Source organism: Microcaecilia unicolor, chromosome 1 (genome assembly GCF_901765095.1).
Source record: "Microcaecilia unicolor chromosome 1, aMicUni1.1, whole genome shotgun sequence".
Classification (NCBI taxonomy): domain Eukaryota; kingdom Metazoa; phylum Chordata; class Amphibia; order Gymnophiona; family Siphonopidae; genus Microcaecilia; species Microcaecilia unicolor.
Window position 1 is genome coordinate 683921655 of NC_044031.1, and position 12890 is coordinate 683934544.

A 12890-nucleotide genomic window follows, 5' to 3' on the forward strand; every position below is an offset into this window, starting at 1 on the left:
ATTGTGAAAAATACATATTTTTTATTTGCTGAATCACAGTACTGTAGTAACACTCAAAGGAAATACTGTACAGTATTGCATAATATAAAGCAAGTACTGTATCATGGTTTTGCCACCATATTTATTTGATGAGCCAGTTGCAGTATGTACTGTAGTAACATTCTTAAGAGATTGCACAAAACAGTGCTGGAAAATACTTGTACTGTACCATGGTTTTGCCACCATGTTTTACAGTTCTTGCAGTTGGTAACACTTCAAGAAAAATGTGCTTGATAAAATATTGCATGCTGTAACCAGAAGGTACTGTACCATGTGAAAACATTGCTTGAAAACTACATATCTGCTTGCGAGGGGGACAGAGACTTGCTCTTCTGCACAGATGAGGGCATCAAATCAGGCAGGTCAGCCTCTGAAGAGTGACAGCCTTGCAGAATGATAGTAGATGATGAAGAGATGACCCTGGGGGGAGGGGGGTCAACTTCTGTATGATCTGCCTCAATTGCCTGGATCTCGTGCCTTGTTGACTGAAAAAACAGTCAGCCTTTCTGCTTTGCTTTCCTTCTGCTTAAATGTTTTATTGTAAGGGGCAAATGCAGAGCTTGTTAGATGCTTACATTTTTGACTGTGCTCCAGCATAGAATTACATTTCTCCATGTCACTGAACATTTTTTCCAGTGTTGATGCCCACTCTACTATTTTGGCAGATGTGAGAGGCACAATTTTTGGAGTCTCAACTGTCTCTTCTTTATTACTGCCCCTGAGACTTTATTGCTGGACTCTGTTGCAGTCTCTGCCAAATTTTCCTTGAAGTCTTCTTGTCATGTCCTTGAAGCTTTCTCCAGGGATTTGTCGCTCAAAGCGCATTATTTCTACTCGTGTTCTGCTACACCTTCAAATTCCTCCAAGTTCATTACACTGTCCTGCCAAGTTTTCCAACAATTATTTTTATAGCAGCCTGTGTGACTCTATCCCAACATAGTCGATTACATTGAATATTGTCACTGTCTTCCAGTAGTTCAGCATGGTGGTTTTCTCATCAGCATCTAGAGTTTCACAGACTTTGCTGCAAATAAACAGCAGCCATCACTGATACCAACAGGGTTTCAGTACCTAAGTGCCTACTGCTAGGATTGTGTTATACTTAAATCTGGTTAGTTTACATGATCTTACTTTTCTTTTGCACACTACCCTGAAGGTAATTAATGACAATCATGTTTTTCCTGTCAACATCTGTTTTGCTCTTGGGGGGGGGGGGGGGAATGGATTCATCAGGATTGAGCACAGAAATGCATTTTTCTTATCCAAGCCACTGTTTTTATCTAGAGCCAGTACAGAAGCAGTAGCTTGTAGTTTGTCATTGATTCGCAGTAGTATTAGAGCTGCTGTAGCAGCCCAGGCTTTCAGCAATCAAAATGTATTGTCAAAATTCTTTATTTAAAAATATGTATTATCCCCATGATCCACTGTTTTAGGCAGGGTACAATAAAAGCATGCACATAATATTCAAATAATAAAATTAAACATAAACATATCAAGCTAGTTCAGCCTTCAGTATAAACTATCCAAATGCTTTCTGAAATGACATCAGAAACTTCATGAAAGAAGCAAGCTTGCCCCTACTACTGGAAAGCATAAGACAAAGAGCAGAGGAACCCAACATAGGGAAACAGTGAACCACAAATATCAAAAGCATTTGAGGGGTTAGGGCATGCAGCTGGGGTCCAAGATCATAGACGTTTGGGGGATTTTGTGTATGGTTTGGGAGGGGGGCAGTGATTCACGTGGTTAGAGGGGATTTTTTTATAGTTGTGCGAGGAAGGGGAATTGACTTGGCACCCTCTGATTAACATGCATATTTTTCATACAATATTTGATATGGAGGTGGGGTTGTAATGATTCAAGGGGTCAATATTTGGTGAGAAATGTTAGGGCCTGGAATAGTGTGTTGGTGGAACCCCTGCAATTAGGGTTTCAAATTTCTTGAGGGAGGAGGGTTTTCAGGATATGGTAGGGAATTCCTGAATTTAAAAAATTAAGGTTGGGATAATTTAATGCTAGATTGTTCAAAAATAATGTTATCTGTGACTTATTTTGGGTAAGTTTAATTTGTGTGTTGGATTCTGATTAGCTTTTAAATAATTTGTCATCTGGTCTTTTCTAACATGGGGGGGAGGGTGATCTGTGCATTTAAGCCTCAATTGCAATTTTTGTTCCACACTTGATATACTGCCTTTCTGTAGATAGTTACTGGATTATATATACTATTTTTTGCAGGTACTCTTCTGTCCCTATTGGGATCACAATCTAAGGTTATTTATTCCTGGGGCAGTGTAGGGTTAAGTGACTTGCCCAGGATCACAAGAAACTGCAGTGGTATTTGAACCCAGTTCCTCAGGTTCTCAACCCATTCCACTAACCGTTAGGCTACTCCTCCACTAAGATTGCCCTTGTTTGACTAGAAGTAGTTGGTTGTGCTTGAGCTGCCTCCTGTTGCCCAGTGGGTTGTTAGATGAGTTGATTTATTCTGCATCTTCAATGTTATGGGGAGGGTTTAATTTACATAATTTGGAATATTCAAGGTCCTCTGATTTTTATTGGAACAATATATGTGCAGGGTTTTCAGTAAATGCCAACACATTTTAGATTTTAATATTTTGTGGTGCTCAGAAATGAAAAATGAGGGTGCCACTGGGTTGGTATCCTAGCAGAACCATGGTCTGATCATTTTCTTTAAATTTTTGACATGGATGAGGTGAGACTGGGGAGAGAGGGATGCAGGAAGTGTTTGTGCTCCAGACAACAGAAGTTAAAGGTTTTGTTATTGGGAAATGATAGCATTGGAATGGGTTTTCGCAGGGGGAGTGGGGGGCATAGAGGGACCAATGAAGATCATGAGGCTCAATGGCAATGCCTTTCACAGGAGGTGTTAAATATGAAGAGAGCCTTATGGCAGGCTGAATGCAAGTGCTGTAAAAATAAGGTGAAAAGTATAAGAATTATTTGCTGCTTTTGAAACAATATAAAGATATTATATTAAGAAGACTAGGAGACAACTAGCTGGCCACAAATGTGCTTTTACAATGAGAAGTGTTTATTGGCTAATGGGAGTGATTAGAAGTAGAGAGAAGGAAGAGCTTGATGCAGATGTGTGGTAGTTTTTTGGAGGAGACATTCAGATTGAACAGTAGTTAGGATGAGTGAAGGCACTTGGATAGGTGTTGAAGGAAGCTTGGAAAATGTAATATATAATATAATTTTTTTTATTTTTTTTGTAGAATAAATCTGCCCTGATGTTAGAGGCAGACTTAGACGTTGTTGCAATCACGGAGACTTGGCTCAATGATTCCCATGAATGGGATGCAAACATACCAGGCTACAATCTGTTTAGTAAAGGTGGAGGAGTAGCTCTGTATGTGAGAAACGATATCACAGCGATAGAAATGACAGGGGCCTGGGGAAACGAAGAAGCGATATGGATCACCTTAAGAGATTATGGGACCTCTGTCCACATGGATGTTGTCTACAGACCTCCGACACAATCAGAGGAACTAGATAAAGATCTGGTCACAGATATCCATAAGTTGGTAAAGAAAAGAGAGGTGCTGTTGCTGGGAGATTTCAGTCTGCCAGATATGGATTGGAAAGTTCCATCTGTGGAATTGGAAAGAAGTAGAGAGATTGTGGATGCTTTTCAAAGTGCTCTACTAAGACAAATAGTGATGGAACCTATGAGACAGGGAGCAACGCTGGATCTGGTGCTCACAAATGGGGAAAGTGTCACATGTCCGAGTGGGTGCCCACCTGGGCAGCAGCGACCATCAAACAGTTTGGTTTGATATAACAGCTGAAATGGAGGGCAGCCACTCAAAACTCAATGTCCTGGATTTTAAGCATGCTAACTTTAGTAAAATGGGGGAATACCTGGGGAAGGAGCTGATGGGTTGGGAGGACATATGAGAAGTGGAAGGGCAGTGGTCCAGGCTGAAAGAAGCTATAAATTTGGCTACAAACCTTTATGTAAGGAGAGTAAATAAAAACAAGAGAAAAAGGAAACAGATATGGTTTTCCAAGCAAGTGGCTGAGAAAATAAAGACTAAAGAGTTGGCGTTCATGAAATATAGAAAAACTCAAGAAGAAGAACACAGAGAGGAATACCGTATGAAACAGAAGCCAAGAGAGAGACATCTGGCAAAAGCGGAAGAACAAATGGCTAGAAATGTAAGGAGGGGTGACAAAAATTTCTTCAGGTATATTAGTGAAAGGAGGAAGACTAAAAATGGAATTGTGAGACTGAAAGATGATGCAAACTGCTATATGGCTAATGATGAAGAAAAAGCAAATGTGCTAAACAAATACTTCTGTTTTTATTGAAGAAAATCAAAAATCCTGGAGAAGGACCACGATTGACTGGCAAAAGTACATATGAGAACGGAGCGGATATAGCACCGTTCTCGGAAGAGAATGTTTATGAACAACTTGAAAATCTAAAGGTGGACAAAGCCATGGGACCGGACGGGATCCATCCCAGAATATTGAGGGAGCTCAGACAGGTTCTGGCGGGTCCTCTTAAGGATTTGTTTAATAAATTCTTGGAGACGAGGGAGGTTCCGTGAGATTGGAGAACAGCGGATGTGGTCCCTCTTCACAGAAGTGGTGATAGGGAAGAAGCTGGAAACTACAGGCTGATAAGCCTCACTTCGGTTATTGGAAAAGTAATGGAAGCGATGCTGAAGGAAAGGATAGTGAATTTCCTGGAATCCAATACGTTGCAAGATCTGAGACAACATGGTTTTACCAAAGGTAAATCGTACCAAACGAATCTCATAGAATTCTTTGACTGGGTAACCAGGGAATTGAATCAAGGATTTGCGATAGATTTCAGCAAAGCCTTTGACACGGTTCCTCACAGGAGGCTCTTGAATAAACTTGACAGGCTAAAGGTAGGACCCAACGTGGTGAACTGGATTAGGAACTGAATTGACGTTAATGGAATTCGCTCGGATGAGGGAAAGCTGAATAGCAGAGTGCCTCAGGGATCGTTGCTGGGGCCGATTCTATTCAATATATTTGTGAGCGACATTGCCGAAGGGTTAGAAGGTAAAGTTTGCCTTTTTGCGGATGATACCAAGATTTGTAACAGAGTAGGCACCTCAGAGGGAATGGAAAACATGAAAATGGATCTGCAGAAGCTAGAAGAATGGTCTAATGTTTGGCAATTAAAATTCAATGTGAAGAAATGCAAAGTGATGCACTTAGGGAGTAGAAATCCACGGGAGACGTATGTGTTAGGCGGTGAGACTTTGATATGTGCAGGCAGGGAAGAGGTGATAGTATCTGAGGATCTGAAGGTGACGAAACAGTGTGACAAGGCAGTGGCTGCAGCCAGAAGGATGCTAGGCTGTATATAGAGAGAGGTGTGACCAGCAGAAGAAAGGAGGTGGTGAGGCCCCACTTGGAGTATTGTGTTCAGTTTTGGAGGCCTTATCTTGCTAAGGATGTAAAAAGAATTACGGCGGTGCAAAGCAAAGCTATGGGATTTGTGTTACAAGACATATAAGGAGAGACTTGCAGACTCGAACATGTATACTCTGGAAGAAAGGAGAAACAGAGGTGATATGATACAGACGTTCAAATATTTGAAATATATTAATCTACAAACAGATCTTTTCTGGAGATGGTGAAATGAGGTTGAAGGGGGGGGGGCAGACTCGAGAAAAATGTCAGGAAGTATTTTTTCGTGGAGAGAGTGGTGGATACTTGGAATGCCCTCCCACGGGAGGTGGTGGAGATGAAAATGGTAACGGAATTCAAAAATGCGTGGGATAAACATAAAGGGATCCTGTTCAGAAGGAATGGATCCTCAGAAGCTTAGTGGAGATTGGGTGGCAGCACTGGTGGTTGGGAGGCGGGGCAATTACTGGGCAGACTTCTACGGTCTATGCCCCGAAAATGGCAAGGATAAATCAAGGTCAGGTATACATATAATGTAGCACATATGAGTTTATCTTGTTGGGCAGACTGGATGGACTGTACAGGTCTTTGTCTGCCGTCATCTATGTTACTATGTAATAGATGATAAAAGGGCTTTAGAGTAGTAGTTCCCACAATGAATATTTGAGAGATTTTTCTAGATGCGTGCACAGCCTCCATTGCATGAAAATCTATCTCATGAATATTCATTGTGGGTATCCAGAAAACCTGTCTGGCTAGGGTGCCTCTAGGACCAGGTTTGGGAACCACTGCTTTAGGTAGTTATCTATTAGAATTACATAGTGTAGTCTGAAACCTTGTCCAGTAAGGATTCACAAAATGGCTGCTGTTACATTGGCTAGAAAGTTAGCTGAGTTGGTAAATGTATCCTTGAAATGGGAGTATTACTGTTGCTTTTAAAATGGCAGTAGTTCACCGTGTAAATGTATTACAGTTGAATACTGTGAGTTATAGGCCAGTATCTAGTCTCCCATTGTTGGGGAAATACTGGAATCGGAAGTATCAATAAAGCAGTGTTGAGTGGTTTTGATAACTTTTTTTTTCATCATTATTTGGCTGTACTCAATTGGTTGAAGTGGGAAGTTTTTATGAAATTTGTTAGTGGTATTGCTTTCCCTGACACTATGCCAAAAGCATAAATATTAAATATTGTCAAGAGAAGGGATCTTGTTTTGAATGTATGCAAATACTATTTTCAACTTCAGTGGATAAACGATATCTGCTCAAATTGGGGGGGGGGGGGGGGTAATAATTAGATATCATCTGTCCTTGGTCTAATCCTGGATGCATGATTGTTGAATATAGATAAAATGGAGATAATGTCTGTCTAAAAGGAAAAGGAGGGTTATTGATTTAGGATTGTCTGGCAGGGGATATTCTCTCAAGTATACAACGAGGTGCAAAGTTTGTTGGCAGTTGGATACTGCCCTGTCTTTAAAAACTGACATTAAATTAATGGCTCAGGTAACTTTTTTTTTTTTTCCCCTTCTTGGAAGCTAAAATACTTGACTTCTGTCCCATGGTACAAATATTGATATTAGATTACTGTAAGGTAGTGTTTCTCTTCAGTGTTCTTTGAAGGTGTTGCAGGTGGCATGCAAGCATAGAGATCATATTATGATATCTTTAATAAATTTGCATTTGCTTCTAATACAGCAACAGATTATTATTTTTAAAGTACTAATGTTGTTCCAATCTCATTCTAGATTGGCCCCTCAATATTTGGTGCTGGATAGTATGTCTTAGGCCCTTTTCATTAGTATTTTATGCACATCACCTCAGCATGGGAGGCATGTTTTTTTTTTTTTTTTTTTAATTACTCTGGAGTTAGCTATTTTGGTGAGAGGGCCTGCTCTTTGCAATTCTCTGCTTCAGGCAGTTAGAGGGGGAACAATGGTATCTTAGATTTCAGAAAATTTCTTATCTGTTTGGGGAGGCAGTTGGCATTTGCTAATTGTACATGGAAGTGTTAAGTATTGTTATTGGGGGGAGGGGGTTAGACATTTAACCTTGAAAGTTTCTTTCACAGTCAGAATTTTGACAACATTGAACAGAAGTTAAGGCAAGCTTTTTATTAACGATAACCCCACCTCTCCCCTCCCTCCCCAAGTCATTTGTTTGATGTAAGTTCAACCCAAAGCAAACTGAGCATCAGACTAACCAGATTGTACCTCATTCCATGCTTCAACAACATTTGGCAAGTGTATTTTGTTCATTCTCTGAAGCAGTTGTTCTCCATACTTGTTCAGTCCTTGCTTTCAGTAAGATGCATGTTGTGATGATTGTTGTCATACTGATACTTGTTCATTTCGGTGCAAGCTGACAAAAGGTAGTAATTAGTCATTATTACCCTGGCCCACCATTGTTAGCTAGCAGTCTTGGGTGCATATTCAGATGTATGAATTGACAAGAGATTGGTTATGTACATCAGTGATCATTTCTTACTTCATAAAATAGTTTTTTCTCCCCACCTCAGACTAGCTTACCAATGTTCCGAAGTAAACAGCTCTCTGTCAAGAGGAGATTCAGTGACTTCTTGGGTCTTTATGAGAAACTGTCAGAGAAGCACTCACTGAATGGGTTCATTGTCCCTCCACCACCAGAAAAAAGTTTAATAGGTTAGTATAGCTTATTTCTTGCATTCCTTATCCATTGTCTTTCAGGAAATCTCTTAAATCAGATTGCTGTATAAATATTTTCTGTCCTATATGGCTGTCTTTTATGTTTAGTAATGTACTGAACTCTTGTGTAATTTTGTACTTGGTGGCTTTCGTTTGGAAGAAATATCTAATTCATGATTCAAAAATAGATTTCCATATCAATGCCAGATCAGTCTAGATGAATGGGTTGTGTCCACCTGCCAGCAGATGAAGCCAGAAGAAAACAGCTGAAGGCTGACTTCTCACCTTACAGAGGGGCCAATGCTGCCTTCAGCTACTTAGTATTTCTCTACTTCCAGCAGGTAGCTGCTGCACCGGCCACACATCTGCACTACGAGTAGGTCAGGTAGGCCACTTCTGGGAAGGCTGTGAAGCATAGACGAGTCTAGGGGATGCTGTGGGTAATGATCCTGTGAGGCTAGCTTCCCTCTCCTCAAAGAGAACAGACTTAGTTGGAGGCTGAGTTCCCAGTACCAGGTGATTCCTGGAGGAGCTATTGACCACGTGGTCAGATTTGAACTTTGGAGGGGGGGGGGGGGTCCTAAAGTGATCACACTCCTTCCACTTGTTTCCTATGTCTAGGACAAAAAGATGTGATATGCTACAGGTAAGTCATGGCAGTTCATATCAGCTGGTGCATTTGGCGTGACTTGGGAGCAGACAAGCAGGCACCAAGTGAGTGGGTGTGATCTGTAAAGTTTAAGCACCTGGTCAAAAGCAAAGCTGAAGAGGTTCTACCACATTGAGGTGTGGTTAGTCAGTGTGCATGGAATAATACCTGGTCAATGCTTCTGTATTGGTAGGATAAGCAACTATTTTATAGCTGCTTCCCATCAACAATATGAGTGAAGCATGCTAGGCTCTTTATCTCACTCTTCCTCTGATATTGTATGCAGCATTCACAAAATTGCCCATTTTTCTATCTACCCTCAGGTATGGCTGAGCCTGCACAGCTGCACTTTTCTACAGAGTTAGTATGTCAAAGGCAACTTCACATGCAGTATTCTGGTTGGCATAACTTTATGGGGAAGTGGTATGAAGGAGTAGCTTGGTGGGGCAGGGGGAGTACTGCTCAGTATTATAAAATTGCTTTAAAAGTTTTATTGTTAGCCAGGTGGTGAATAAAATCAGCTGGGTGGTACACCAGGTTAAAAGGTCCTACTCACAAGCAAGTCTGAGCTCCTCTTTCCTCCTTCCCCTCCCTCTCAGCTGGAGGAGCAATCTGGAAACAGTCTGAAGGAGCAGCGCTCTGCCCCTCTAAAATGAAGCTTCCCAGAGTGCCTTTAAGGCCAGTTAGATATGCGATGCATGAAAAATTACTGCAGCTTGAGAAAAATGAAAAGAAAAAAAATCCTGGGAGGTTCTGCTTTGGCAATGAATGCACATTCCTTTCCTAACCCTAATCTGTGTACCTGCATGGGAGGAAACACAGTTTGACCTTGGCAGTATTTAGCATGCTAGAGCATTCCACTGACTGGGTCAAGACAAAGAGGACATTGCCAATTCAGCAGACAGAAGGAACATGGAGGTAAGTCATGCCAGGTGCTCATTTGGATCTTTCTTATTGCCAGGTCAAAGTTAGTTCGACATGGCCAATATGTTTACAGCCATGTTTTTTCAGGTCATAGAATGGCAGATATGTTAGTTTCACCCTTTCTAAGAGGTAATGGTCTTTTGGAAAAGTCCTGGAACTTTAGGGACCAAAATTCAGAGTCTGGCTGGAAGAAGCCCCGGTTCTTCCCCCATCCCCCCCACCAAAAAAAAAAGAAATACTGGTCCTGATTCTTCCACATTCAAAGGCCATGAGCAATACTACTTGGACAGCTCCATCCTTTCCTCGGGAATAGTCCTGGACAGTTGGTTTGGCTGGAGTGGACCATGCCTTGTTGCAAGCTGCTGTGTTCTGGCTGAGAGTTTTCACAGCAACACTTGAGGGGGGGGGGGTTGGAGTCATCTTATTGGGTGTTGGGTGCTTCCCTTTGCTCATAGTGTAGGGTTTGGAGGCAATGTTAAGTGCTACAATGAGCCTCAGGGTTTCAGGCACAAGACTGCTGTGAGTGTACTTGTTTTTGGAACACCTATGCAGAATGACAGACTTCAGGTACCATATATACTTGAATATATGCCGGAAATTTCTAAAAAAAAAAAAAAAAAAGGGGTGGTGGGGAAATTTTAACTCTGATTTAGAGAGTTGCACGGGGCTAGAAATCTTACCCATCCCCACCCGTCCCTGCTAGAATCTCACCCATCCCCACTGGAATATTACCCAACCCCACCCATCCCCGCAAAAATGTAACCCATCCCCTCAAGAAAATTCTGGTTAGCTCCCTTAATCTCTCTCTGGATTTGAGCCACATCACTGTAGGCAAGGAGGGAATGGAAGCTCTAACTTAGAACACTCTGGTGTGCACATGTAAGATTTGTCTCTGATTTCTGGTACTGTGTGCTGAGAGGTCACCACATGCATGTGCCAGTAGGTCAGGTGACATCTGATGCTCTTGCCTGTGTCAGAGCTGAGGTCTGCGCATCAGCCCGGGAGCAAAGAGCATTAATTGTAACATAGTAAGTGACAGCAAATAAAGACCTGAACGGTCCATCCAATCTGCCCAATAGTCACACTCATTATCAATTCATGATTAAATCAATGAGTGTGATATTATATACTTTATTTCGTGTTTCTGGAACATAGACTATAGAAGTCTATTTGGCCCTATACTTATGTTCCAACTGCTGGAGTTCTCATTGAAGCCCACTCCAGTCTATTCGTCTTCTCTTTTGTGGGATACAAACCATAAAAATCTGTCCAGCACTGTCCTTATGTTCCAGCCACTGAAGTTGCTGTCTAAGCCCTTTCTATCCTATCCTAAACCAGACTGCCATATATTAGACACAGACCATACAAGTCTGCCCGTTATCGGCCCTAGTTAATCACAGCCAGAGTCGCCATCTAAGCGTCACTTGACACATCCACACACATAAAGCCATTTAAGGTTAGGATTTTTATAACTTCCATTTTCTAATTAGAGATCCTCTGTGTTCATTCCAAGCCTTTTTGAATTCCATCATCATTTGTGTCTCTACCACCTCCTTAACGGAAGACTTTCCACATTTGTGCTGTTAAAGCAAGGAGGAGGAGACAGCACTCAAGGTACTCAGTAGATGAGAGGCTAATGCAGTGCAGCTTACACTTCCACGGGAACCCCGCAGGACCTGCTTCCGTCCCCGCGGGAACCCCGCAGGACCTGCTTCCGTCCCCGCGGGAACCCCGCAGGACCTGCTTCCATCCCCGTGGGAACACCGCAGCACCTGCTTCCGTCCCCACGGGAACCCTGCAGAACTGCTTCCATCCCTGCGGGAATCCCGCGGGATTCCCGCGAACCCTGTTTCCGTTCAGCTCTCTACTCTGATTATAAGTCAAGGGCTGTTCCTTGTCCCTCCTCCTCCTCCTTCTGTCTTCCCTCCCCTTTGGGTGTGGGGGGAGAAAGACTTGTTGACTATAAGCAGGGATCCCAAGTATATATTGTAGTTCCTGGATAGATGCACAGGGGCATTCCTTTCCCAGGGTTACCAGCACATGTTTATGAGATTTGGTACTCTGGATCCCTTATTGACATCTTCAGGCCCTCCTCCTGTGCTAATTTTGGCCCAGTCACCTGTCAGTCAAAAGGTAATAGATTTAGATATTTTTAGGGCGATTTTCACCTATAGTGAGTGTTCTGCAGTTGTGGAATCTTGGTGTTGATTATCTTTGAAAAACAATTTAGTTCTTAGGTCTTGAAGTATAAGTGAGAAGTCTTGTTTCCTAAAAAGAACATGGTTTCGTGGTCTTGGATGCAGTGGCTGAAGACCTCATTCCTGATGTTCAGATCTCCCATTTCCACGTCTTCCCTGAGAGTTGTCCTTTATGCAGGTCCTAGGCTGCAATTCAGTAGACCTATATATTAATTATTTCAGTGTCACAAGGCTACTATCTCTTTCAAGAGTCTGAAAGGAGCCTGAGCAGATAACCTGATCTATTCCCTGCCAGAGAAAACAGAGGTTATTTTATACCATATAGGTGAGCCTGCTAGACTGGGATGAGATTTATGGTCAGGAACAGTAAGTGATGACTGTTGTCCTGGTGGAGAAATAGGTCCAAATCTTGGCCAATAGCTAGGGAGAAGACAGTGCAGGTGGTGGCAGCAAGACAACATTACTTGCTAATGGGAATAATGTGAGGAAAACTATGCCTGGTGCCCTGGTAAATGTCAGATTTTGTCTAGAATGGAGTTATCCTGCAGAAACCCAGGAGCAACACACCATTATCATTCAGAGGAATTTTCTGAACTACTTTTGGGATCCTGAAGTATAGAAGGACTGGAGGAAGTGGCTGTGGCTCTACTAGGCGTTAGGTGGAGGGAACCTCCACGAGCTTACCTCATATCAACTTGCTGTTGCTCCAGGCAGCTGTTCCAGTTCCCCAGGCCAAACAGGGACAAAGCAGATACTCCGTCTACTTCATTGTCTCAAACAAGGAAGACACCTTTCGTCCGGCCTTAGATCTCAAAGATCTAACCTGCTGCTTCTGACCTGCTTTCTCATGAGACCACACTACTGGGGACCATAAACAGTTTGTTATAAACAAGTTATTTTCCCTCAGTGTTTTGTAGGCCATCAGATCCAGCTGGTGCTCTTTCTCATGAGTTCCCGCAATGGAAGTTAGTCTAAAACTCATATGTTTTAAAAAGTCACTTAAAATGT

General features: G+C 42.2%; 1 protein-coding gene across 1 annotated transcript in view; it reads left to right on the top strand.

Annotated features, from left to right (window-relative positions):
- Positions 1-12890, top strand: part of SNX1 (sorting nexin 1) — a 142926-nt gene that overhangs the window by 83052 nt on the left and 46984 nt on the right. Inside the window, exon 6 of the mRNA XM_030188008.1 lies at positions 7967-8108. Coding sequence (XP_030043868.1) covers positions 7967-8108 — 142 coding nt within the window. The remainder of the gene's footprint in view (positions 1-7966; positions 8109-12890) is intronic.